Source organism: Oryctolagus cuniculus, chromosome 7 (assembly GCF_964237555.1).
Source record: "Oryctolagus cuniculus chromosome 7, mOryCun1.1, whole genome shotgun sequence".
In the NCBI taxonomy this organism is placed as follows: domain Eukaryota; kingdom Metazoa; phylum Chordata; class Mammalia; order Lagomorpha; family Leporidae; genus Oryctolagus; species Oryctolagus cuniculus.
In genome coordinates, this window is record NC_091438.1 from 13502449 (window position 1) to 13525955 (window position 23507).

The 23507-nt window shown below is 49.5% G+C and overlaps 1 protein-coding gene and 2 pseudogenes across 4 annotated transcripts in view; 2 read left to right on the forward strand and 1 right to left on the reverse strand.

Annotated features, from left to right (window-relative positions):
• Positions 1 to 886: 886 nt before the first annotated feature.
• LOC100353745 (heterogeneous nuclear ribonucleoprotein A/B pseudogene) lies at positions 887 to 1496 on the reverse strand (annotated as a pseudogene).
• Positions 1497 to 1678: 182 nt separating this feature from the next.
• LOC103346265 (tyrosine-protein kinase ABL1-like) lies at positions 1679 to 2598 on the forward strand (annotated as a pseudogene).
• A 5758-nt stretch (positions 2599 to 8356) lies between these two features.
• Positions 8357 to 23507, forward strand: part of LOC103346266 (putative neuroblastoma breakpoint family member 5) — a 29899-nt gene continuing 14748 nt past the window's right edge. The window contains exons 1-8 of one of the 4 annotated variants that reach the window (XM_070076826.1): positions 8357 to 11805; positions 13342 to 13403; positions 14186 to 14356; positions 14534 to 14720; positions 17072 to 17907; positions 18723 to 18929; positions 20593 to 20692; positions 22551 to 22765. In XM_070076826.1, the coding sequence (XP_069932927.1) occupies positions 18755 to 18929; positions 20593 to 20692; positions 22551 to 22765 (490 nt within the window). In that variant the 5' untranslated portion in view covers positions 8357 to 11805; positions 13342 to 13403; positions 14186 to 14356; ... (1 more) ...; positions 17072 to 17907; positions 18723 to 18754. Of the gene's footprint in view, positions 13404 to 14185; positions 14357 to 14389; positions 14721 to 17071; positions 17908 to 18053; positions 18622 to 18722; positions 18930 to 20592; positions 20693 to 22550; positions 22766 to 23507 lie in introns of those variants that run through there. The other 3 variants (XM_070076827.1, XM_070076828.1, XM_070076829.1) reach the window with 3 other exon arrangements.

Here is a 23507-nt window from a genome sequence, read left to right on the forward strand (position 1 = left end):
CATGTGGGTGCCAGTTCAAGTCCCGGCAGCTCCACTTCCAATCCAGCTCTCTGCTACAGCCTGGGAGAGCAGTGGAAGATGGCCCAAGTCCTTGGGCCCCTGTACCCATGTGGGAAACCCAGAAGAAGCTCCTGGCTCCTAGCTTCAGATCAGTGCTGCTCCAACCATTGTGGCCAATTGGGGAGTGAACCAGTGGATGGAAGACCTCTCTCTCTCTCTCTCTCTCTCTCTCTCTCTCTCTGCCTCTCCTTCTCTCTCTGTGTAACTCTGACTTTCAAATAAGTAAATAAATCTTAAAAAAAAAAAAAGGAAAGAAAGAAAGGTGTTTCTCAAGGCCAGTGGTAAGCCAAGTGTGGTGCTGGGGGTGCATTGCAGCGGTCCATGTCGAAGGTCCCTGATGTGGGATTGGGCAGTTTGGCTTACGAAAGGCATTTCACAGGAGGGCGGGACAGAGTAAAGGCTGAGTGGCAGATAATTGGGTCTTCTGATTATGACACCACTCACCTGATCACAAGGTCTCCTTGGAGAAGGTGCCTACCAGACAGGTATCAATTTTTTTTTTCCTAAGATACAGTTTACTCTTTACAACCAGGGTCCAGAGGTCCAGGCTTCAGAGCGGCAGCAGGAAGCAGACACTCTAATCTGGTTTTGGGTAACCTGGTGATAAAATCAGCCTGTAACGCCGCCCTGGCCTGAGACACCACACTGCCTATATCAACTAGCGCCCTGGAAATAGTAAACAGGAGAGTGAATTCCAGGGGGGAAATTTTAAATAAGATACACATGGGACAGGCCATAGAGAGTTTGTCAAGTTAAATTTGGTACATAATAGCATTCACTCTGTATCCAAACCCAGCGTGTGCAGGCATCACCCTCCTGCTGCACCTCAGTATGGCTTGCAGTTATTCTGGTGGCCACTCCCCTGACCTCTACCTCCACCGCTGCCACCACTGCCTCGGATCCCCCGGCTGTGGTTCCTGTGGTCCCCAGAGCCATACTGCTGCTGCTGATGGACCTCCTTGGGCTGGGCCACCTTGATTTCACACTTGCTTCCACTGATGGTATGGAACTTTTTCTCCAGAACCTTCTTCACGGGGTCTTCTTTGAAGGTGATAAAAGCAAAACTCCATCCTTTGTTCGACTTTGGATCCATTGGAAGCTCAATGGCCTCAATCTCCCCAAACTTGCCAAAGCACTCCCTGATCTTTTCCTCAGTAGCTTCAGGATTCAGACCCCCCACAAACATCTTCTTCACTGGGTCCTTCTTCATAGCCATGGCCTTTTAGGGTCAATGACATGGCCATCCAGCCTGTGCACCTTCTGGTCTAGGACCTTCTCCACACTGGTTGCGTCTTTGAAGAGGATAAACCCAAATCCTCTTGACCGTCCAGTGTTGGGATACACTTTTATTGTGCAGTCAACGACCTCGTCAAACTTAGTAAAATAGTCCTTTAAATCTTGTTGTTGATATCCCAGCTCAGACCACCAACGAACATTTTCCCCTTGTCCTCCTAGTTCTTGCTGGCATTTATCTGGTCCCCCTCCGCGCCATTCTGATTCCAGCTCTGGGCCCCGCGGTCCCGCCTCCGGCCCCTGCTGCCTGCCCTGGTCCCGGCCGGCCGGCGACTCCCATCGGGGGCGGCCTGGTGTCCGTTCTCGGTGGCGCCCAGGCTCCAGCCCTCCCGGCCTGACCCTGAGCTCCAGCGGCGGAAGGTCTCGGTGGCTGCTGCCTCTGCAGCCCCCCACAAGGACGAGGCCTGGAAGGGTGGTGCCCTGGGGACCCCTGCTGCCGCTGAGCCAGGCCCCCTCCCCAGCAGGGCAGCGTCAGGCGCACCTGGCCCCCCCAAGGGCCCCGGCGAGGAGCCCCGAGTGAGGAGGCACAAGCACGCCCCCGAGTCACCAGGGAGAGACAAGGGGAAGTTGTTTAAGCTCAAACCCGCCCCACCGCCTCCCCCATCCCCCATGGGGAGAGCCAGGAAACCCTCTCAGAGCCCGAGCCAGGAGGCGGCTGGGGAGGCAGCCCTTGGTACGAAGACAAAATCCACAAGCCGGGCTGTGGACACAACGAGCTGTGAGGCTGCCGAGCCCGGACAGCCAGGGGACAGCCTCAAAGCCACAGTCCGCCCCCAAGCCCTCGGGGACCCCTGCCAGCTCGGCCCCCACCCCCCGCCTCGCTGCTGTTGGCGGCCGACCAGCCTTCTTCCACCGCCTTTATCCTGCTCATATCCACGCGCGTGTCTTTTAGGAAAACCCGCCAGCCCCCAGAGCGCATCACCAGCAGCACCATCCCCCAGGGCGTGGTTCTGGACAGCACCGAGGCCCTGTGCCTGGCCATCTCCAGGAACTCGGAGCAGATGGCCAGCCACAGCGCCGTGCTGGAGGCCGGCAAAAACCTCTACACGTTCTGCGTGTGCTACATGGATTCCATCCAGCAGATGAGGAACACGTTAGCCCTCTGAGCGGCCGTCAACAAACTGGAGAACAACCTGTGGGAGCTGCAGATCTACCTGGCGACAGCAGGCGGCCCGGAGGGCCACGCAGGACTTCAGCAAGCTGCTCAGCTCCGTGAAGGATATCAGCGACATGGTGCAGAGGTAGCAGGAGCCAGGCCTGCAGCCTGCGAGGGCTTGCCCGCGCCGACGCCTGTGCCCACGCCTGTGCCGGCTGCTGGCCCTGGCTGCCCGGGTTGTGCACCAGCTGTCCTGCGCCAGCCCCACTGCCCCCGCCCTCGGGGAGGGCCTCCGTGGACCGCGGCTGGCACGCTGGGCGGCTTCAGACCGCGCCGAGCCCTCAGCCAGCTGGAGAGGTCGCTCCACTCGGCGTCTTTGCTGCGGTTTCCCTTATGGCCACTGGAAGCCTGCGACGGAGGACCCCCAGGCTGGGCAGGCTGAGCGCTGCTGCCAGGCCTGCTCTGCACAGGGGGCACACAGGGCCAGAGCCAGCCAGCTTGCAGGCCCCGGGCAGGCGGGGGCTGGGGGGGTGAAGGTGGGGGTGTTCCTGCCATCTGTCCACGCCACGTTCCCAGGCCCAGTTCCTGTTCTCATGTGACGTGCACTGCGTATCCTGGGTAGGAAGCTTGAGTCTGGAGGGTGGTAGGGTCGCTGTCCTGAGGCAGTGGCTAGCTGGGTGACTTGCTGGGGCAGGCCTGGCCCCATGCTGTGGAAGGATCTGCATTCCTGACCAACACCCTCCCCCTCCTCATCTGAGACAAAGTGGATCCTTGTAGGGCCCAGTCCTTGGCGACAGGTGCTGACTTCTCCAGGAAAGGAGCTGCCGCTGGGCACCAGCACACACAGGAGGAGGGTCTGAGCAGAGCGGGTGCACCCCTGAACGGGGCAGGTGTCTCTTACTTAATTACTGTGAGCCACACTTGGCCTGTTGTTTCTGTGGAGTCATCCGGGAGCCTTAGGAAAACCACAAACCAAATCCCAGGGAATGCTTTAAAGAGCCGGCCTTGGTGTCTTCCCAGGGCTACTTAAGGTGCGAGCTAAGGTGTGGAGACCCTGACTCCTCCTTGACCTTGACCCAGAGCAGCTGGTGCAGGGAGTGGGGCCCCTGGGGCCGGCGGCCCTGCACAGCCCCTATTTGCACAGTGACCACCTGAACCTGTGTCTTAGCTCCCTGGGGGCGCAGTGGCCTTGCAGACCCAGAACAGGCCACAGGGTGAGAGGTCCTGGCGTCACCTTCTGTTAACATGTGCCACTATATTTTGCATTTATACCTTGGTACTACACTCTTATAAATAGTTTCCCCCTGTCCTCCATCTGGAATGCCTATGGTGCCCCTTCCTCTCTCGGTCCAGTTACATTTTGTTTCTGTATATGACTCTCTTGTGTTTTTTAAATAAAGAACTGTTTACAACAACAACAACAACAAACAGTGCTCAAATCTACATGGACGCCAGGCCACAGCAGAGGAGGGCCTTGCTTGTTAAGGAAGCCAGGTTTGAGCCTCATCTGAGCCTGGTTTGGGGAAAAAGGAAAATAAATGGAAGACATAATTTCAGGCCTGGCACAATGCACAACCTATTTGGAAAGAGGAAACATGCATATATACAGCACTAAAACTTAGTTATAAACGATTTTGAGAAATGCAACCCCTCGAGCCAGGCTGTGGGCTCTCAGCTACCACAAAACTGTGCCTCAAGGAGAAACTGGGATGCCTTAAGCAAGACCCACCGTGGGACCTAATTAGAGGTTGTCCCAGCTGTCTTCAGCTTCCAGTGCCTCCTGCAGCCCATCAGCCTCACACCTAGTCTGCTGTCTCAGGGGGTCAAGCCATGTGCCCTGGGAGTCAGGACAGTGGCAATTCTAGGTCACATCAAGGAGCTTTGGGCCTGTGCCTGGCCGGGTTCACCAAAACTTTTAAAAATGTATGAGGCCCACGTTGCGGCACCAGCACCCCATATGAGTGCGGGCTCAAGTGCTGGCTGTTCCACTTCTGATCCAGTTCCCTGCTAACGTGCCTGGGAATGCAGCTGAAGATGGCCCAGGTACTTGGGCCCCTGCACCCAATGTGGAAGACCCGGGTGGAGTTCCAGGCTCCTGGCTTTGGCCTGACCCAGCCCCAGTTACTGAGATCATTTGGAGAGTGAATCAGCAGATGGAAGATATTTCTATCTCCTGCTCTGTAACTCAGCCTTTCAAATAAATATTTTTTTGACAGGCAGAGTTAGACAGTGAGAGAGAGACAGACAGAGAGAAAGACAGAGAGAATGGTCTTCCTTCCGTTAGTTCACCCCCAAATGGCTGCTACAGCCGGCACTCTGCACCAATCCGAAACCAGGAGCCAGGTGCTTCCTCCTGGTCTCCCATGTGGGTGCAGGCACCCAGGACTTGGGCCATCCTCCACTGTCTTCCCTGGCCACAGCAGAGAGCTGGACTGGAAGAGGAGCAACTGGGACAGGACGGGCACCCCAACCGGGACTAGAACCCAGAGTGCTGGCACAGTAGGTGGAGGATTAGCCTAGTGAGCTGCGGTGCTGGCTGTTAAATTTTTTAAAAAGTGATTTATTCTTAAGTACAAAATAACATAATTTAGCCCAGGCTCACTTGCATAAGGGCTAAAAAGAATGTTAACAAACTCAGCCCAAGGTCTGGTGTTAATGCTGGAAACTTTCCTTCAGGGGGTGAATCTCAAGCCAGTTTTTAAAGAACAGGGATTGCAACAAAGAAAATGCCTCAAAATGAGGAGAAGGCACCAGCACATAGAGACACAAGACTCTCAATCGGTTCTGTTTTAAGACAAAAAAAAAATACTATGCATGGAAGGGTGGGGAAGTCACAGAGAGAGAGAGAAGAAACAGATGGGGGTGCGGAGAGAAGAGGAAGAGGAGGAAGGGGAGGAGAGACTTCTCATTTTCTTTGAGAACACAGCCCTTAGGAAAATAACTGGAAATCGGAAGATGTATTGTCATTCTCTTTCTGCCCTCCCTGTATAAACAGTGGACAACTGGTGTCCAGCTGTCTGCCCAGCTCCGGTGGCTAAGGTTAGTTTATCGAATTAAAGCGATTACTGCAGGCAGTCACTAGGAGTGCATTTGCGCTCTCTCCTCGCTGCCCTCCAAACCCTGCATCAAGGGGACAGGCTCACCTGCTGACCCTGGAGGCTATTTATATCCTCTTGATCTCCGTGTGCTTATTAAAGGCAATTAAGCAGCTGGAGCTGGGCCAATCCGAAGCCAGGAGCCAAGAGCTTCTCCTGGGTCTCCCATGCTGCTGCAGAGGCCCAAGGACTTGGGGCATCTTCTCCTTTTCCAAGCTGCAGCAGAGAGGTGGATCAGAAGAGGAGCAGCCGGGACTTGAACCAGCATCCAAATGGGATGCAGGCACTGTAGGCGGGTGCTTAGCCTACTATACCACAGTGCCAGAACTGGGTTTACCAATTTTTAGAGATTTATTTATTTATCTGCAAGACAAACAGAAGAAAGGGGGAGAGCTAGATAGAATGAAATGCAATGCAGAGATGCTCCATCTGATTCATGTCTCAAATGCCTGTGGCAGCCATGGCTGGACCAGGCTAAAGGAAAGAATCCAACAACTTGAGCCATCTGCTGCCTCCCATTACTACAGGAAATATGGCTTAGAAGCTCCGGGTCTTGAACCAGGCACTCTGATATGGATGCTGATGTCATATTGATGGCTTTACCCAGGGTCCCACGATGTCTGCACCTGCCTTCTTAAAACATAAAAAGTTTATTGAAAAGCAGCATTACAGAGAAGAGGCAGAGGATGAACAGTGGGAGAAAAGGGAGAGGGAGATGGTGGTGCTGGGGTGGAGAGAGAGAGAAATACCTTCCATCTACTGGTTCACTCCCCTAACGCCTGCAAATTCAGGAAAAAACCTCCTGGCTGCCTTGAATATTTTATTTTTTATGATTTTTATGTTCTTATTTGAAGGACAGAGATACAGAGAGAGGTAGAGACAGAGAAAGGACTTCCATCCACTGGTGCACTCCCCCGATGGCCGCACTGGCCAGAGCTGCGGGGATTCAAAGCCAGGAGCCAGGAGCTTCTACCAGGTCTCCCACATGGGTGCAGCGGTCCAAGGACTTGGCCCATCTTCTACTGCTTTCCCAGGCCATAGTAGAAAGCTGGATTGGAAGAGGAGCAGCCGGGATTAGAACTGACACCTATATGGGATGCCAGTGCTGTAGGCCAGGGTATATTAACCTGCTGTGCCACAGCACCGGCCCCTGAATATTTTCCTTTCCTGTACTTTGGACTCCAGGCCAGAATCAAAGTGTCTGTCTTAGAAGTCCAGCCATGTGCCAGCAGGTCTTGGGACTTCCTAGCCTACAAGACCACATGACACAGTGCCTTAGCCCATGATGCCCTTGGGAGCCACCGGTCCACAAGTGCAGATTCCATTAGCACCCCCTCCATTATTCTGATGAGTATCCCCTTCCTCCCCCTCTGCACTCCAGGACAGCCACAGAGGCACACTGACTCCATGCCTGCTATCCCTCCCCCATCCCTCTCCAGCCTCCAGGTCTAACCCAGTCCTGGAGGCCACAGGAAAACAACAGGAAAAGCACACTATGTTGCATTTTCAAAGCACCCGACCCAGGCAGTAGGCTTTTAAATACAACCTCCAGCAGGTTCCTCATTAATGGCTCCACCCTGGCTCTGCACTGTGTTCTGTACCTGCGTCTTTAACAACATTTATTACTGAGCCGGCAGTGCGGTGCAGTGGGTTAAGCCCCCAGGCGTGATCCCAGCTCAACAAATTAATACTTGTAACAATGAAGTAACGCGACACATGGTGTGATTTAGGACCGGATTTATTTATTTATTTATTTTTGGACAGGCAGAGTTAGAGAGAGACAGAGAGAAAGGTCTTCCTTCCGTTGGTTCATCCCCAAGTGGCCATTATGGTTGGTGCTGCGCCGATACGAAGCCAGGAGCTTCTCCTGGTCTCCCATGGGGTGCAGGGCCCAAGCACTTGGGCCATCCTCCACTGCACTCCTGGGCCACAGCAGAGAGCTGGACTGGAAGAGGAGCAACCAGGACAGAACCCAAGGCCCAAGCAGGACTAGAACCCGGGGTGCCAGTGCCGCAGGTGGAGGATTAGCCTAGTGAGCCACGGCGTCGGCCTTTCTTTCTTTTTTTTTTTTTCACTAATGACTTCTTAATCAATACATTTCTGTGAGGAGTTCAGGGCACCACAGCCTGACAGCAACAGCAGCTCAGCGAGGGGCCAGGGCAGAGGGGACACAAAGAGCTCCCCCAGGGCAGCGCTGGTTTCTCCTCCTGACTCTGCTGCTCCCTCAGGATCCGGGCCAGAGAGACCCCGGGAAGAGCGGTCCACGGGCAAGGGAGGAAGGGTCGGGATCCCCAGAGAGAACGGAAGCCGGAGCTCGAGGTGGCAGAGCGATCATTAAATCCACAGAGGGGAAACCCCACAGGCCACAGCGCCACGCACCCGCTCCTCCGTCAGCTCCCACACAGCTGGGAAGGGCGGGGACACGGACACGCGGGACAACCCCGCAGCGGGACCTTGGGGCAGCGGCCTGCACTTCTCAGAGTCCGTCCTTGCGCATGAGCACAGAAGTCACCGCGTGCCCGCCACAGCCCCGCCTTCCTCCCCTTCCACACCCAGGGCGCCCGGCACCCTCCCCCGAGTCACAGGCCCTCCGCCAAGCACCCCTCCGTGCTGCATTCAGCCCGCACCGCGCGCTCCTCCCAGGGCCCCAGAGCGCCCAGAGCCCCACCCCAGGGCCTCACTGTGGCCCTCAGCCTCCGGAGCCGCCACGCTCCCAAGGCCACGCCCACCGCCGCGCGGCCCGGCGCTTTCCCGCCCTCCGCAAGCCCCGCCCACCCGCCCGTTGCCCTCAGCCCCTCCCACAGCCCAGGCCCCTGCGCCCCGAGGGCGCCATCCATGACCCCCAGCCCGGCCTGCAGGCCGCCGAGGGCCCTGGGGGCTGCCGCCCCCCTGGGGAACCCGGATGCGGACCCCGCTTCAGAAAACAGAGCTGTGGACATGGAGGACACCGCGCCAGGGCTCCGGAACGGGGACAGCGGTGCGGGGTCACTTGAGGGCCGCCTTCCAGAACCGGAGTCAGAGGAGAAGACAGGGAACCATGGACGCGGGGCGGACCCCGCGCCGAGGGACAGGGTTCCAGGAGGACGGGCGCCGGCCCCAGGCTCAGGACGCCGCTCCTCGGGAGGAGGATGCGGGAACCGCACCCACAGCTCCCGGGAGGGCGGGAAGGGCCGGCCCCCTGGAGGAGGCCGCGGGGCTGCGGAGCCCGGGCGGCAGGGGGCGCTCTCCGGGACCACAGCCTCCTGGTGTTTGTAACTCCAGGCCTTTCATTCTTACTGTGGTGTTTATTCATTGGAGAGAGAGAATTACAGCGAGGGGAGAGGCAGAGAGAAAGGTCTTCCATGCTCTGGTTCGCTCTCCAGATGGCCACTACAAGGGGTCTCCCAGGCAGGAGCAGGCCCCAAGCCCTCGGGCCATCTTGCATGGCTTCCCCAGCCCATTAGGAGAGAGCCAGAACGGAAGAGGAGCAGCTGGACAGGAACCAGCGCCCATGGAGGAAGCCGGCCCTGCAGGCGGAGGCTTAGCCCACCAGGACACAGCACAGGCCCGTCCCACGGCGTTTCCGGTGCTGTGCCGAGAAACTGACTTGAAACTTAGCAGACTCCAGGAGCTAGAATCCTGCTCTTTTCTCTTAGAGAGGGGAGGCCTTGCCTCCTGCGTGGGGGCTTGTAGTGTATAACTTTGTTGCAGGCAGAAGTCTCTGAGGGTTAAAGTGCAGTTAAGGAAGTGAGGTTAAGGTGGCTGCAGGTCATCCCGCACTGTCTTGGGCTCAGAGGCTCTGGAGCTGGTGCAGTCACACTAAGGAGAGGAGCCCAGGAGCTGCAGCGTGGGGGTGACAGGGCATGCACAGAAGGTCAGGGTTGGGCAGCGCGGTGGCACAGCGGGTTAGATCCCCAGCCTGCAGAGCCCGCCTCCATGGGGCCTGCTCCACTGGCTATGCAGCTCTCTGCTGGGACCTGGGAAAGCAGTAGAGGATGGACCAAGTCCTTGGGCCCCTGCACCCACATGGGAGACTTGGAAGAAGCTCCTGGCTCCTGGCTTTGGATCGGCACAACTCTGGCCATTGGCCATTTTGTGAGTGAACTAACGGAATAGAAGACTCTCTCTGGCTCCACCTCTCTCTGTAACTCTTTCACATAAAATAAAATAATTATTAAAAAAATAAAAGAAGTACAGTGTCTGTGTCCCTGGGGCCTCCATTTGTTCACTCATCTCTTCCCTGAAAGGTTGATGCGCCCAAGGCAGCTGAGAACCCTGGGGTTTGAGTCATTCAGTTTGTTTTGCACCTTTTCTCTCTATCCTTATCCTCTCTTCTCATTGTGTGTGTGTGTGATTTTTTATTTATTTATTTTAGAGTTAGCACTACAGAGAGAGTGAGAGACAGAAAAAGGTCTTCATCTGTTGATTCACCCACCAAATGCCTACAGTGGCTAGACCTGGGCTGATCTAAAACCAGGAGTTTATCCAGGCCTCCCACATGGGTGCAGGGGCCCAAGCCCTTGGGCCATCTCCCACTGCTCTCCTAAACAATGAGCAGAGAGCTGAATTGGAAGAGGAGCAGCCAGGACACGAACTGACTCCCACATGGGATCCTGGCCCTGCTGACAGAGGCTTCCCCTATGAAGCCACAGCCAGGCCGCATCTCCTTCTACTTTAAATCAGATGTGGAGAAATCCTGCCTGAACCCCGTGCTCACATTAATGAGATTGTAGGGATGTGTGGAAAAGAATCTTTCCTCCAATAGGGGTGAAAACAAAATCTGTGTCTTTGTGCTTTTTCCACATAAATTCTTAGGTGGTTTTTCTAGTTCAGTGAACAATGTGCCTAATATTTTGGTGGGGATTGCCTTGAATTTGTAATTTGCTTTGGATGGAGTGGAAATTTTCATCATGTTAATTCATGTAATCCACGAACATGGATGTCTTTCTAGTTTTTGTTTCTGCTTCAATGTCTTTCATTGGTGTCTTGTAATAGTCATGGTAGAGAAAACATTAAGAAATGGACAAGCAGGAGTGCTTTCTACATGGCTTGGCACATGTTTTAATGAGATGTGGGAGCAAAGCATCAAGGCCTGTCTGTGTCTAGTACACAGTAACTACTCAGTCACATTAGTTCTTATCAGTCCATCACCATCTGCTCTTTCAGAATCTTCCTCCTTGTCTTAGAAACATGGATAGCTGTTCATGGTGTAATGGACTATTCTGCTCACATATGTTAATGTTCTTCTAATGATTCAAATGTTTAGTATTATTAATGTCTCAAGGGGCATCATCTACATATATTTGGTATGTCCGTTATTAATTGTGAAGGTACTTCTCCAGGTCGTATCCTGTAAAGGGACTTGCAAGATCAAAGTTCTGGTACATTCCTGATGGTGCTGTTCTGGCCCCATTTCCTGGCAAGAAGATTTTCCCATTCACATTCACAGCCACTGATGGGAATGTTCTTTTCTATACCCCCTTGCAGAAACTAGACAGCCCCTGTTACCTTCTGTTAACTTTTATCAGCACTTAACTCTTTGTTGTGAGATTTTATCAACTCAGATTACACTCAATAGGCCTGGAAAGGCTGCGATCAATGGGATGGTCTGTGTTCTCTTGTATTTGATGACTGCTCTGCTCTGAGATAATCAGACAACAGCAGTGTGAGCACACGAGTCTTGCATGGTGGACGACACTGCGTGTTGGGTTCCTGCAGTGTTCTGGATTTTGTGTCTGAGGCCCTCGTTTCTCTGTTGCTCTTTCCTTTCTCTCTGCTTGCTTCCTTATTCTTTCTTCCCACTGACCTCGGGATTGGTCTGCTCCTGTTTTACTAGGATTTTGAGATACTTCAATAGGTTATTGGAAGTCTTTCTAATTATTTGATGTAGGAACTTAATCCCATAACCTTTCCTCTGCATACTACTTTTAGAATTTCCCATCAGATTCAGTGTGTTGTGCTTCCATTTTAATTGGTTTCAGGGAATTTTTAAATTTCCCTCTTGATTTCTTATCCAGCCTTTATGTATTTGTATATCTTTGGAGGTTCTTTTGTTGTTGATTTCTACTATTATAGCATACATTATAATTTTTTTGAATTTGTAAGATTTGCTTTATGGATCTGTCTTAATGAATGTCCCATGTGCAGATGAAAAGAATGTATATTCTGCAGCTGTGGAGTGAAATATTCTGTAGTCATCTGTTATGGCCATTTGGTCTGTAGTAGCTTCTCTCTGATGTTTGTTAATTTTTTTTCCAGGTGATCTCTTTCTGTTGATGAAAGGTGAGTGTTGAAGTCCCCCACTATTACTGCATTAGAATTCATGTGTCCTTTAGATGGAATAATTTTGTTTTAAAATTAGGGTGCTGCAGCAATAGGTGCATATGTACTTACCATTGTCACATACTCTTGTTGAATCAAACCCTTGATACTCATATAGCAACCATCATCTCTTGTTCCAGTTTTTATCATCAAACCTATTTTATCTGATCCAACCATAGGTACTCTTGCTCACATCTGATATCCATTAGCATGAAGCATCTTTTCCCATCCTTACCCTTTCAGTCTCTGTCTTTACTGGTGTGTTTCTTGTAGGCGACTTGTGGTTGGGTCTTGGTTTTCATCCAGTCATCCTGTCTGTATCTTGTAACTGGGTAATGTTGTCTGTTGACATTCACAGTTATTATGGATAAGGGATGGCTTAGAGCTTTATTTTTAAAAATTTCATCATTTTCTTGTGAGTACCCTATGTTCTTTTTCCAGTGGGTTTTCTGTCATGCGTCTTGATGGTGGCAGTGACTCCTTACTCTGAGTCACTTGCAGAGGCTCTGGGACAGGCACTGCACAAGGCAGACAGTGCTCCTGTCTCAGGAAGACCCTTTTCTGGCATAGGAGCCTGATGGTCTAGAGGTGATCAGAGAAACTCATTCTGTGTCTGACTGGGATCACTACTTGATCCTTTCAGTGTTCTTCAGTCCTGCTGTGTCACCCAGGGATCAAACTGACTGAATATAAATGATAGATCTTAGTACCAAAGTGACTCATGGGGGAAGCATATTCTCCAAATGGCCAAATGATGTCCCTGAATAACAAATGAGAATTCCTCAGTTCCTTGGATGTCACAGCATCAGATACGCTTACCCAACCAGTAAAAGTGTTTCTACCTGTGCAGAAACTTCTTGGTTTGATAACATCCGATTTTTCCAATTTATTTTGCTATCCATGTTCTTTTGGTCTTAGCCCAAAAACTGTGTTGACTCTGCCCATTTCTTAGAGCACTTGTGCCATGTTTTCCCCTGTTAGTTTCATAGTTTCAGATCTTACATTTAGATCTTGGATCCATTTTCAGTCGATTTTTGTAAATTAAAATCCAATTTTCCCAGTCCCATTAAAATAGATGTGTATTTCTCCAGGGAGTGTTTTTCACACCTTTGTCAAAAGTAAGTGGGATGTAGCTACATGAATTTCTAGGGGTTCCCTTTTGTTCCATTGTCCTATGTGTCTATTGTTATGTTGGTACCATACTGTTTTGGTCTCAGTAGCCTTGTGGCATATCTTTAATTTTGAACTGTGGTGCCTTCAGGTTTGGCTTCATTGTGTTAAGACTATTTTGAGTATTCAGAGCCTTTTGTGTTTTCATAAGAATTTTAAGATTTTTTTCTAATTCTGTGAGGATGTCATCAGTATTTTGATGGGGACTACATTGAATCTCTAAATTGTTTTGGGTAGTTTTGATATTTTAATAATATTAATTCTTCTAAATCAAGAACATATGCAGGAATTCCATAATTTTGTGTCTGCTTCATTTTCTTTCATTAGATTCAAGGTGTTTGAATTTTCATTGAGGAGGACTTTCACATCCTGGTTGAACTTATCACAAGGTAATTAAGTTTTTGTATCTGTATAGAATTGGATAGCACTTATCAATTCTCATCAAGATGGTTGTGAGTATATAATAAGATCATTGATTTTGGAATTCCAAACTGTGTAGCTAATAAAGAATTAATAATCCAGAACATATAAGGAATGGAAAAAGCTTCACATGTCAGGTAGATGCCTCAAATTTGGAAATTTGGACTTTCCCTGGATCAGGAAAGTGAGATGTAAATGAGGTGTTGAAGGCATTTGTTAAGTGTAGATGCTTTGTATGATTCCCTTCCATCTGTGCTACTCTGACATTAAACACACTGCTTATCTGTCCCCAGTGTGCAGGGGACATAGGGTGATAATGACAGTGACTCTAATTCAGCAAGGGCAAAAATGGAGCCTACAAGGAAGTCATGATTCCAAGTTTTCAAGTTGAGATGGGCAAATCCAACTGGACTTCCTGGGATAGGTTTCAAGGCCGAGGACTAATCCTCTGTGACGTGGGGCCTTGCCTCTGGGTCTCAGCCTGTGATACTTCCATCGTCATTTGATCCAGTAACCATCCTTTCTTCTCACACTCCTCTGATGTGTGTCCTCTTCCTGGTGTCAGCAGCCTTCTCTTGGTTGTTTTGCGCATACACCTTACCTGAGTCAGTCTGCCAATGCCCCATGCTTGGCTCTGACCACTTTCTACCAGGGGCTGTTCTCACGATCTCAGGCACCTCAGGAAAATCTTTATTGACCTGATTTCTGTTGGTCATTGTGGTTTTTAATTTTTTATCTTTGCAACTAGCAGCATTGCCTAGCAAAAAAGCTGGGTCCACAGAGGTCCAGAATGAATCTCTATGCTGTCTGGCTCCAGGAGATAAAAGTAAGAACATGGATCTCCACACAGAAATGACCTCCATGAGGTCTGACACTCTCCAGCATTGCAGCCGAGGAGAAAGCTTGAGGGAGAATCCCAGAGGTAAGGGACCGCACAGGACAGGCAGGGCTGTGTTAAATACTCACTCACCTTGTGTGTTCTCTGCTCCCATTCTATCACCCAGTGATTGAAAACAGACAGAGAATACATAATGGGACAATAGAAATGTGGGAAAAGCTGTGTCCAAGGAATGACCCTCATACTTTTGTTTGTTTTTAGCAGCAGAAATAGCAGTGCTTTATCCGAAGTCCACAAAACCCAACAATGCATTCTTGGAAGACAAGAGCCATGCTCAGGACAGGGAAGTTGGAGGTCAAAGCTCATGGGGCGGCCCTCCTACCATCAGGTGCTGTGGTGCTGAGACAACCTCTTAGTCTCTATGGACCCCAGGTTCCTCATCAGTGAGGTAAAGTGTGTATTGTTCCTCTCTGAGGTCCTGCTGCTTAGGTTCCTCTGAGTCCCTGGGGAACCACATGTGCCCTGGGAACTGAGGCTGAGAGCTGACCTAGTCCCTCCTCTGTGTTTCCTCTCAAATCTGGAACTGAATACACATCTTCACAGGAGCTCAAGGGCCCAAGAACTTGAGCCGTCTTCCACTGTTTTCCCTGGCACATCAACAGGGAGCAGGATCAGCTGAAAGTGGAGCCACTGGGACTCCACCAACACTCATAGAGGAGGCCAGTGTCTCAAGTGGTGGCTTAACCCACTATGCCACAGTGGCGACTCCTACATCTATTTAGGCATCAGATTTTAAAATTTCAAAAAAATCCCAGTTATGATCATCCACTCAAATGGAAACCTTAAAATTTGCAGCTTTTGGCACTGGCATTTCATTCAGCAGTTAAGTGGCTTTTGCAATGTTCACATCCTATATTTGAGTGGCGGGGTTTGAGTCACCAAAGGGTTTCCTGTCCAGATTCCTGCTAATGTGCACCCTAGGAGGCAGCATATGATGGAACAAGTATTAGATCTCTTAGTTCTAAGGGTACAGTTTAACAACTTGCCATAGGACCTTAAAATCCCTTAAGCTGCCTGATAAAAAGAGCGGCTTCAGTGTTATAGAGTAAATGCATAGGATTCAGTGGTAAAGAGAACATATCGACAGGATCAAGTGTTAAAGTGATCATATAAATAGGACAAAGTGTTTGTAAATAAAAAATAAATAAATAAATGGAAACAATAATAGAATTCAAAAGTGAAGGCTGTAATAAGAAAAGTGGTCATGCAGCAGACTCATCAAATGAGTAGCACTGTGAACTCAGAATATCCCCATAAGTCATTCCAGTCTGGCTGGAAAGCCCAAGAGAGCATTTCAGGCATGGAAATCTAAGACCCTTTGGCAAAAAATGCCCTACACATAGGACACCTGTGGGTGAGAATGAAGTGGAAAGAAGTGGCCACTATGAAGGATGCACATTCCCTGAAGGGAGGAGAGAGCTTCCTCTTTGCTCATGGCCTTGTCGACCTAGGTGGATCCAGAAGGCTTCTGTAGCCGAGGCAGCTCATGTCAAGTGCCCTGGGTGAGCACTGAGGTCAGACATAAGAGTGTGATTTGTTAAAGACACAGTGAGAGCCACTGTGCACTGCCCTCTGTCCTCAAAGCTGCATCAAGGGACCTAATAGTAGAACTGTTCTCCAGAATCACTTCCTTTTAGTGCATTAAATGGAGGATATTCTTATGTCTCATAGGTTATAGTTCTGTCTAAGAGCTCACAGCAGATGTATCATCCATAGGTTCTTCTTTGAAGACAATTAAGTTTCTAAAAGGAAAGAGGCAGGAAGAAGGAAGGGAATAGCAGAAGGGGGCAAAAAGTGAAATCCCCTTTGAGAAGCAGTAACCTTGGACAGCCCTTTGCTAGGCTGCTGAGTAACAGTTCTCTTAGTTTTCTTATTCCATTCTGTCTTTTTTTCTTTCTCAGACTAAACAGGAGAGTTGGAGGAGGAAGAGGGGGAGAATAGGTGGGAGGGTAGGTAGGTGGGAAGAAGGACTATGTTCTTAATGTTGCATTTATGATATACATACAACATTAAATAAAGAAGTTAATTTAAAAAAACTCCTTCAAATATGTAACACACATATTCCTCAAAATAAGTATGTCATCATTATATAAATAGTTGAATAATTATATATAAATATATTATTAAAAGGCAGGCCAGTGCTGTGGCTCACTAGGCTAACCCTCTGCCTGTGGCACCGGCACCCAGGGTTCTAGTCCTGGTTGGGGCACCATTTCTGTCCTGGTTGCTCCTCTTCCAGTCCAGCTCTCTGCTGTGGCCCGGGAGTGCAGTGGAGGATGGTTCAAATGCTTGTGCCCTGCACCCGCATGGGAGACCAGGAAGAATCACCTGGCTCCTGGCTTTGGATCAGCGTAGCACACTGACTTCAATGTGCTGGCCATAGCAGCCACCTGGGGGGGTGAACCAACAGAAAAAGGAAGACTTTTCTCCCTCCCTCTCTCTCTCTCTCTCTGTCTAACTCAGCCTGTTAAAAAAATAAAAAAAATAAAAAGGATTAGGTTCTTCCCACACATTGGCAGAATAAATTGGAGTTCTGGACAAAAAATGTCACCCTAGCCAAGTCTGACTGTTGCATGCATTTGGGGAATGATACAGTGATGGTACACATAGCCTTGGTTGTGTATGTGTGTATGTCTCTCTACATATGGATCTCTACATCTCAAATAATTATAATTAAACAAAAAACATTTTCATTTTCATAAAATGTTTCATCTTATAAATTACTTGTTTCATCCAAAGGGCAAAAGGACAGAGAAAAGAGATCTCCTATTGACTGGTGTGCACCTAGGAGGCCTGAGCTAACCTGGGCCTGGCCAGGCTGAAACTTGGACTGCATCCATCAGGATCTCCCACATAGACTGCAGTGACACAAGTACTGGAGCCGTCACTGCTGCCTCACCGTGTGTGTACTTCCAGGAAGCTGGAGGGGAGAGCAAAGCAAGGACTCGGTCCCAGGTGTGGGGAGCAACTCGGACTAGACTAAGTTACTGGAATTAAGACTTATTCTATGCATCTGCTCTCCCACAATATGGCGCTGAGAGAAAGAGACCAAACAACCTCTACGCAGCTGCCTCATCAGTTTGACATCCTGCAAGAGCTGATCCTGCTCCTGATTGGAGGAGAGCAGCGTGCTTGGCGTGTGGGCAGCAGAGTTGGGATTGGTGGAAGAGGACTATAAAGGAGGAGAGAGACAACATGCACCAGGGAACATCTAAAGGGAACATCCGGATAACATCTGAGCAGCCCCCGAGAGAGCCGGCCGGCAGTGTGCCGCTCCCCCGAGGAAGTGGGGAAAGTGGCAGGGGGAACCGCCCCTCCACGGAGGTGGAGGGTCGGTAGCCAACCCGGGAAGAACCAGCAGCAAACCTGGGAAGGGCCGAGCAGACAAAAGAACAGTGCAGGGTCTAGTGTCGTTCCTCCGTGAAGAGGGGGAGCGACACCAAGGCACTCTGATTCAGGTGTGGGCATCCCAGGTGGCATCTTAACTGCTGTGCCAAATGCTTGTGCCAATTTCAACCTCTTAGAAGAAAAAATAGTACAAAGTATTTTCAACTTGAATTTACTACATCTTTTAGGTAAGATACCCAAACTGTACGTAATAAAAGAATAAATTCATAAATGTCCCAATATGTTCAAATTTCCTGTTCAAAGTCATTGATAAGAAAATGAATACACAGGCCAACATAGGGAGAAAACATTTTGAAATTGCATACCTGATATAACAATTCTTTTCAGAGTACCAAAAGAGCTCTCAAAATTCCTTTCTAAGAAAATAAAATGACCCATTTATCAGGGAAGCTTAAAATTCACCATTTCAAACAGTTAGAAAAGCCTTGAGATCTCTTTAAACAGCAGGTGGGGTGACTTCCTAACAGCCCTGAGAAAGGAAGGCTTGTTGGGACACATTTTCTGTCTTGGTATTTTCATACACATACATGACTATACAAGCGATACATGCTTAGGTGATTTGGGGACACGGTCTGTGGTATCAGTGCAGGATCTATAACTATGAGACTGGCAGATGGGTAGGTTGTCCCCACCAGTGGGGGTCTTGTGCCTCAACCTAGCTTAGGCCCCTGGAAGGCAGAGTTCCAAAGATTCCATGACACGCTCCACCTTCTAATTCTGCGATGGCAACGGCAGACCGTTAGCTGCCACACAACAGCCAGTCCTAGCAGAGACTGAGCTACAGGCAGTGCCTTCAATCTAGGCTTTGGCAGTTTTATCCTTGTTTGTCCAGTGAAGAACTTCCCAGGGTTGTCGGGCTGTGGATCAGGAGTTTCACATCAGTAAGTGAAGCTGGACAGTTATTGTCACCCCTCAAGCCTACCTGAAACTCTTGGATGTCATTTGTTTGACCCTCGCCTGTGTTTGGGTTTCCTCTCCCCAGTCCCTGTTGTCCTGCTGTGACACACCATCAGCATGGCAGGATCCCACAGCTCTGCATCAGATCCCAAGGCAGAACTGAATGACCTCGAATGCCAGCAATTGCGATCCCAGCTGGCAAAGAGCCAACAGGACTGCTGGGAGCTCCAGGAGAAGTTTCTCATAGCTGAGGCTACAAACTTTGCCCTGGCCATGGAGCTGAAAAAATACAGTAAGTTCTCTCGGGTCATTTCACCACAGTGCTGATTGTCCTGTATCTTCTCCTGAGGAACTAAATGGTTTCCCTCACTACGTGATTTTTGTCTTCTATTTGCTGACCTTAATTTCCTCCTGACCACACTCCCAAGCTGACACACAGGGTTCGCAAGTTTTCCAAGGTAGCAGTGAGGTGTAGGGTGACAGGAGTGCTGAATCTGTCATGGAGTCCTGATGAGGCATAGAGCTGCCTGTTGTCCTCAGGGTCAGGCTCCACCATATTGAGTGCATGTTTATGATCATCCTGTCTGTGTCAGCTCCTGCAGCCTTATACCATCACTGTGGGCCTCATTTCTGGGGCTAACTCAATTCAAGCTTCTGTTGACTTCCCATTGGCAAAGCACTGTCCTAGGTCCAGAAGTGGACATGTGTTCAGAGTGAGCAGGATGGGCTTCCAGAGAGACAGAGAGTCTCCTGTGCACTGGAACTCTGGTATCCATGGGAACACCCTCACAACACAGCCTCCCCACTGGGAGAAAAGTCCTGCTCCTGGAGCACAAGTTCTTCTTCCAGAAGAGGAAGATGCTGCCTGAGACCTGGGAGTGGGAGCACAGGGTGTAGGGGGGGAATCAGGGCCACTCGCCTGGGTGCCCCCATTGCCCACCTTCTCTGTAACTTTGATTTCTCTCCCATTCATAGGTTCTATCTGGGTGCCTCTGTAGATTGTCACAATAAAATGTGCTCCTTCTTTCCTATACAACTCCAAGTATGATTCATCGCTCAAGATCAACAGAATCCATGAGGCCCTTATTGTGCTGTTTCTAATTTAGCAGGAACTATACTTTTTATTGGGCCATATTGCCTCAGGGCCTTACTTTGTTATACATTGTACTCTACACAGTTCCATGAAAGATGGTCCCTTAAGTCTGAAATAACAAACACTTGAAATCTTTCCCAATGCAAGGAAACAGTCCTATACCCTTATCAAGCTCCCAAACATACAAAAGGTGACGACTTCATGCCCCAGGTTCCTGTTTGACCTGAGAGGCTGCAAGACTTGCTGAGTCCAGTGGCTCATGATTCAGTCTGAGCTCAGGGGCTGGGAACTCTGATTCTGTAAACACCAGTGGAATCACATTGTCAAGTCATCTTCTGTATCTTTGAAGTCCTTTTTTCCCATTTTATTGGGAAATAGCAGGGTCAGTGCTGTGGTTCAGCAGGTAAAGCCACTGCCTGCAGTACTGGCATCCTATATGGGTACTAGTTCAATTCTGGCTGGTCCACTACCAATCCAGCTCTCTGCTATGGCCTAAAAAACAGTAGAAGATAACCAATGTGGCTAGGCCCCTGCATCCACATGGGAGACCTAGAAACAGCTCTTGGCTCCTGGCTTCAGACTGGCACAGCTCCAACCTTGCAGCCATTTGGGGAGTGAACCAGCTGATGGAGTCTCTCTCTCTCTCTCTCTCTCTCTCTGCCTATGTCTCTCTGTAACTCTGCCATTCAAATAAATAAATAAATCTTTTAAAAATAGGAAATTTCAGATGCTATGTAGTGAGGTGATGAAATACAGATGTGAAACTCTCAATCTGGAGCCTGGCCCTGGAGTTCTTTTGGTCTTCAGCAGGCACTGACTACAAAAGCACCTCCCTGATTTCTGCGTGTCTGTCTTTCCCCAGATTGTGAGAAGTTTAAAAACATCATTGAGTCCATACTGACCAAAAAGCTCCACTTGGAGGAGCCGCTGGCAGAGAAGCCCACGGTCCCAGAGCTGCTCAGGTAAGGGTCTCTGTGTGGGGCAGATAGGTGGGAAGGTGTGTGGGTGTCTCTGGTGGGGCAGCTCAGAAGGGAGAACTGAGGCATCTCAGGCATGGAAAACCAAGGCACTGTGGCAAACAATGTTCTCCATGTAGGATCACTGTGGGACCCCAGACAGAAGTGGCCATCAAAGGAGGATGCACTTTTCTCTAAGGGAGGAGAGAACTTCCACTTTGCTGATGGCCTTGTCTAAATACAGACAGAGTTTTCAAAATGCTTCCATAGCCTAGTCAGCTCATGTCATGAGCCTTGTGTGGTCACTGACAACATACAGAGGAGTGCTAATTGTTCAATTAACAGCAGGAGTCACTGTGCACTGACTCCCCATGCAGGACCTCTGTTCTCAATGAGTTGTATTAAGAGAGAGTTACAGTGAAACATTTCTCAAACAGTTTTTATTCTTGTGTGGGTGTGTGTGCGCATTGTTGAAATTGTTACTTAATATAGAGTTGGTCTTCTGTGTACAAAGTTCATTGAAAATGCATCTTAAAGGAGAATGAGATTGAGAAGTAGAGAGGGAAGAGGAGCTGGGCTGGGAGTGTGGGTGGTACCCTGGGTATGGGGAGAAGAATAACTATATTCCTAAAGTTGTCTCATGAAATGTATATTCCTTAAAATAAATGAATGAATAAATTTTTTAAAAGAAATGTTAAAAATCAATTTTACAATGAAAGTAAAAGTGAATAGGGACTTTGAAAAAATTCTCCCTTCAGGAGAAATTAAAATGAAAATACATTTTTCCCTCTTCAATTACTGTTTATTTCCCAAATGAAATGGTATGCATAGATAATAATAATAAAAAAAGACATCATGGAGTCCATGTTGACCAAGAAGCTACACGGGGAGGCCCCTGCCAAAGCAGCCCAGGTCTGCTGAGCTGTTCAGGTAAGGCTCTCTGTGTAGGGCAGGCAGGTGGGGATGTGTGTCACTAGTGGGCAGCCCAAATCAAAAACTGAGCCAGCCTGTGCCAAACAAGGGCAGAGAGTTACAGCAAAGCCCCATGTCTCAGATGTTATGAAACAAGGAGGGAGCAGAGGAATCTGAATTCAGAGCTGCAAGTGCGGAGAGTCTGTAAGTAAGGTGTCCAGGTGGATGGGCTCCCATGGGGCCCTCCTGTTTACTCTCTCTTCTGCAACAGGAAATCCCTGTGGCTGTGTTTCTGGGAATCCAGTCACCAGTTAGCTTTGGTCCTCTGTCAGTGGCACTATGCCTGTTCTCTCTTCCTCCCGTATTCTCATGGTTCCCTTAGTGTGGAGGTGTTTTTCTGTGGGCACTCACCTCGAGATGGAGCTGCATTGGGTCTTCTCGAAGGAGCAGGGGATGCTGGGCTCCTCTGTTTGGTCATCTTGCAATCAATCCTCATTTACCCTTAGTCACCATCACCTCCTGATATAGAAGACTGATGCTCAGCTTGGCCCTGCCAGATCTTCATTCTTGTTTCTTGCCATGTAACCCCTGTGTGCACCATGATTCCCAGTCACTGCACTGTACACTGTGTGTCTTCCTACATGGAAATGCCTGTGGCTGGAAGGAGGAAATGAATTAGCACCTTTATGAAGGCGAGGAAGGAAGAATCCTTGCACTCTTGATAGAACATGACCTGAATGGAATCTCAGGAATTGTGACAAGATCTTTCTCTAAAACTGGGAGCAAGGCCTTGTGTTGCCCTTTGCTTTTCCTGGCACAAGTATTTCTCCAAACCTGAGTGGTGATGCTGGTGGAGGGCTCTATAAGGCATTGTTATGAAAATCTGTGGAAACACAGAGAACCTAACACTCATCCCTTCCCATCTAGAACTTTCTCCACGCTTGCACCTTAGGCATTGCCGTGGCATCCTTGAAGATCAGGACCAAGAACTTTCCCAGTTACGTCCAAAGGTCCAAAGGGGGAGAAATCTAGCCCACATCCTGCAGCAGTACCTGAAGGACGTGCTCACCGTGCATGACCCTGAGACCTGTACGGGGCAGGGCTTCCGACGACTGCTCACTGAGGCTGTCCGGCTGTCAGCGAGCCTTGAGGACCTGCTTGGAGCAGGTAAGCTGGGCACAGGCTGTCATGTGAGAAGCCTCAGGGGTTCAGATGCATTCATCCCTCTGCCATGGGCATTTGCCTCAGCTCTTCTTGGTACTGAACATGTGTGCCATGACAAGGTCAGCTCTGCTTGGGAAAAACAGATAGGGGCAGAGAAGTCTTTCAAGTTTGCAGTATCCCAAAGCTCTCCTCCCTTCCTGATTGTGGTTGGCCTTTGGGGCAAGAGGCAGAGTCCATCCTCATATCAAGACCAGAAAGACCTTGTGAAGTGAGGCCGCTGTTAGGCTGAACAAAGTCACTGAGCTAAGTTGAATGGAAGCCTCCAGCTCTGTGATCAGTGTGGTTTTCAAATGGTAGACAGCTGATTGCTTTCTCCATCCAAGATTTCTCTCTCCTCATTCACTAGATGGACCAAAAATCTGGGGCAGAGCAGATGTAACCATCAAAGGTGGGAGCTGTTTTTTGTATGTTTCCCAATAGGACAAAGGCCCTCCTCTCCCTGGGAGTGCCAGACCAGGCACTAGAGTTAGTAGAACTTCCGTGAGGAAAGCTGTTGAGAAGGGAACTCATAACACAGAGAGAATTTCCTTTAATGATACAGCAGAGAAAACGTGGAGGGCTTGTGAGGGAGGGATGGAAGTCGGGTTCTTTGCTTCTTCATGACAGATGGAGGTTCTCTGTGAGACCCATGGGAACATAGAACCCATGCCTTGGACTCCCACTAGTGGCAGGATGAGGGATAACA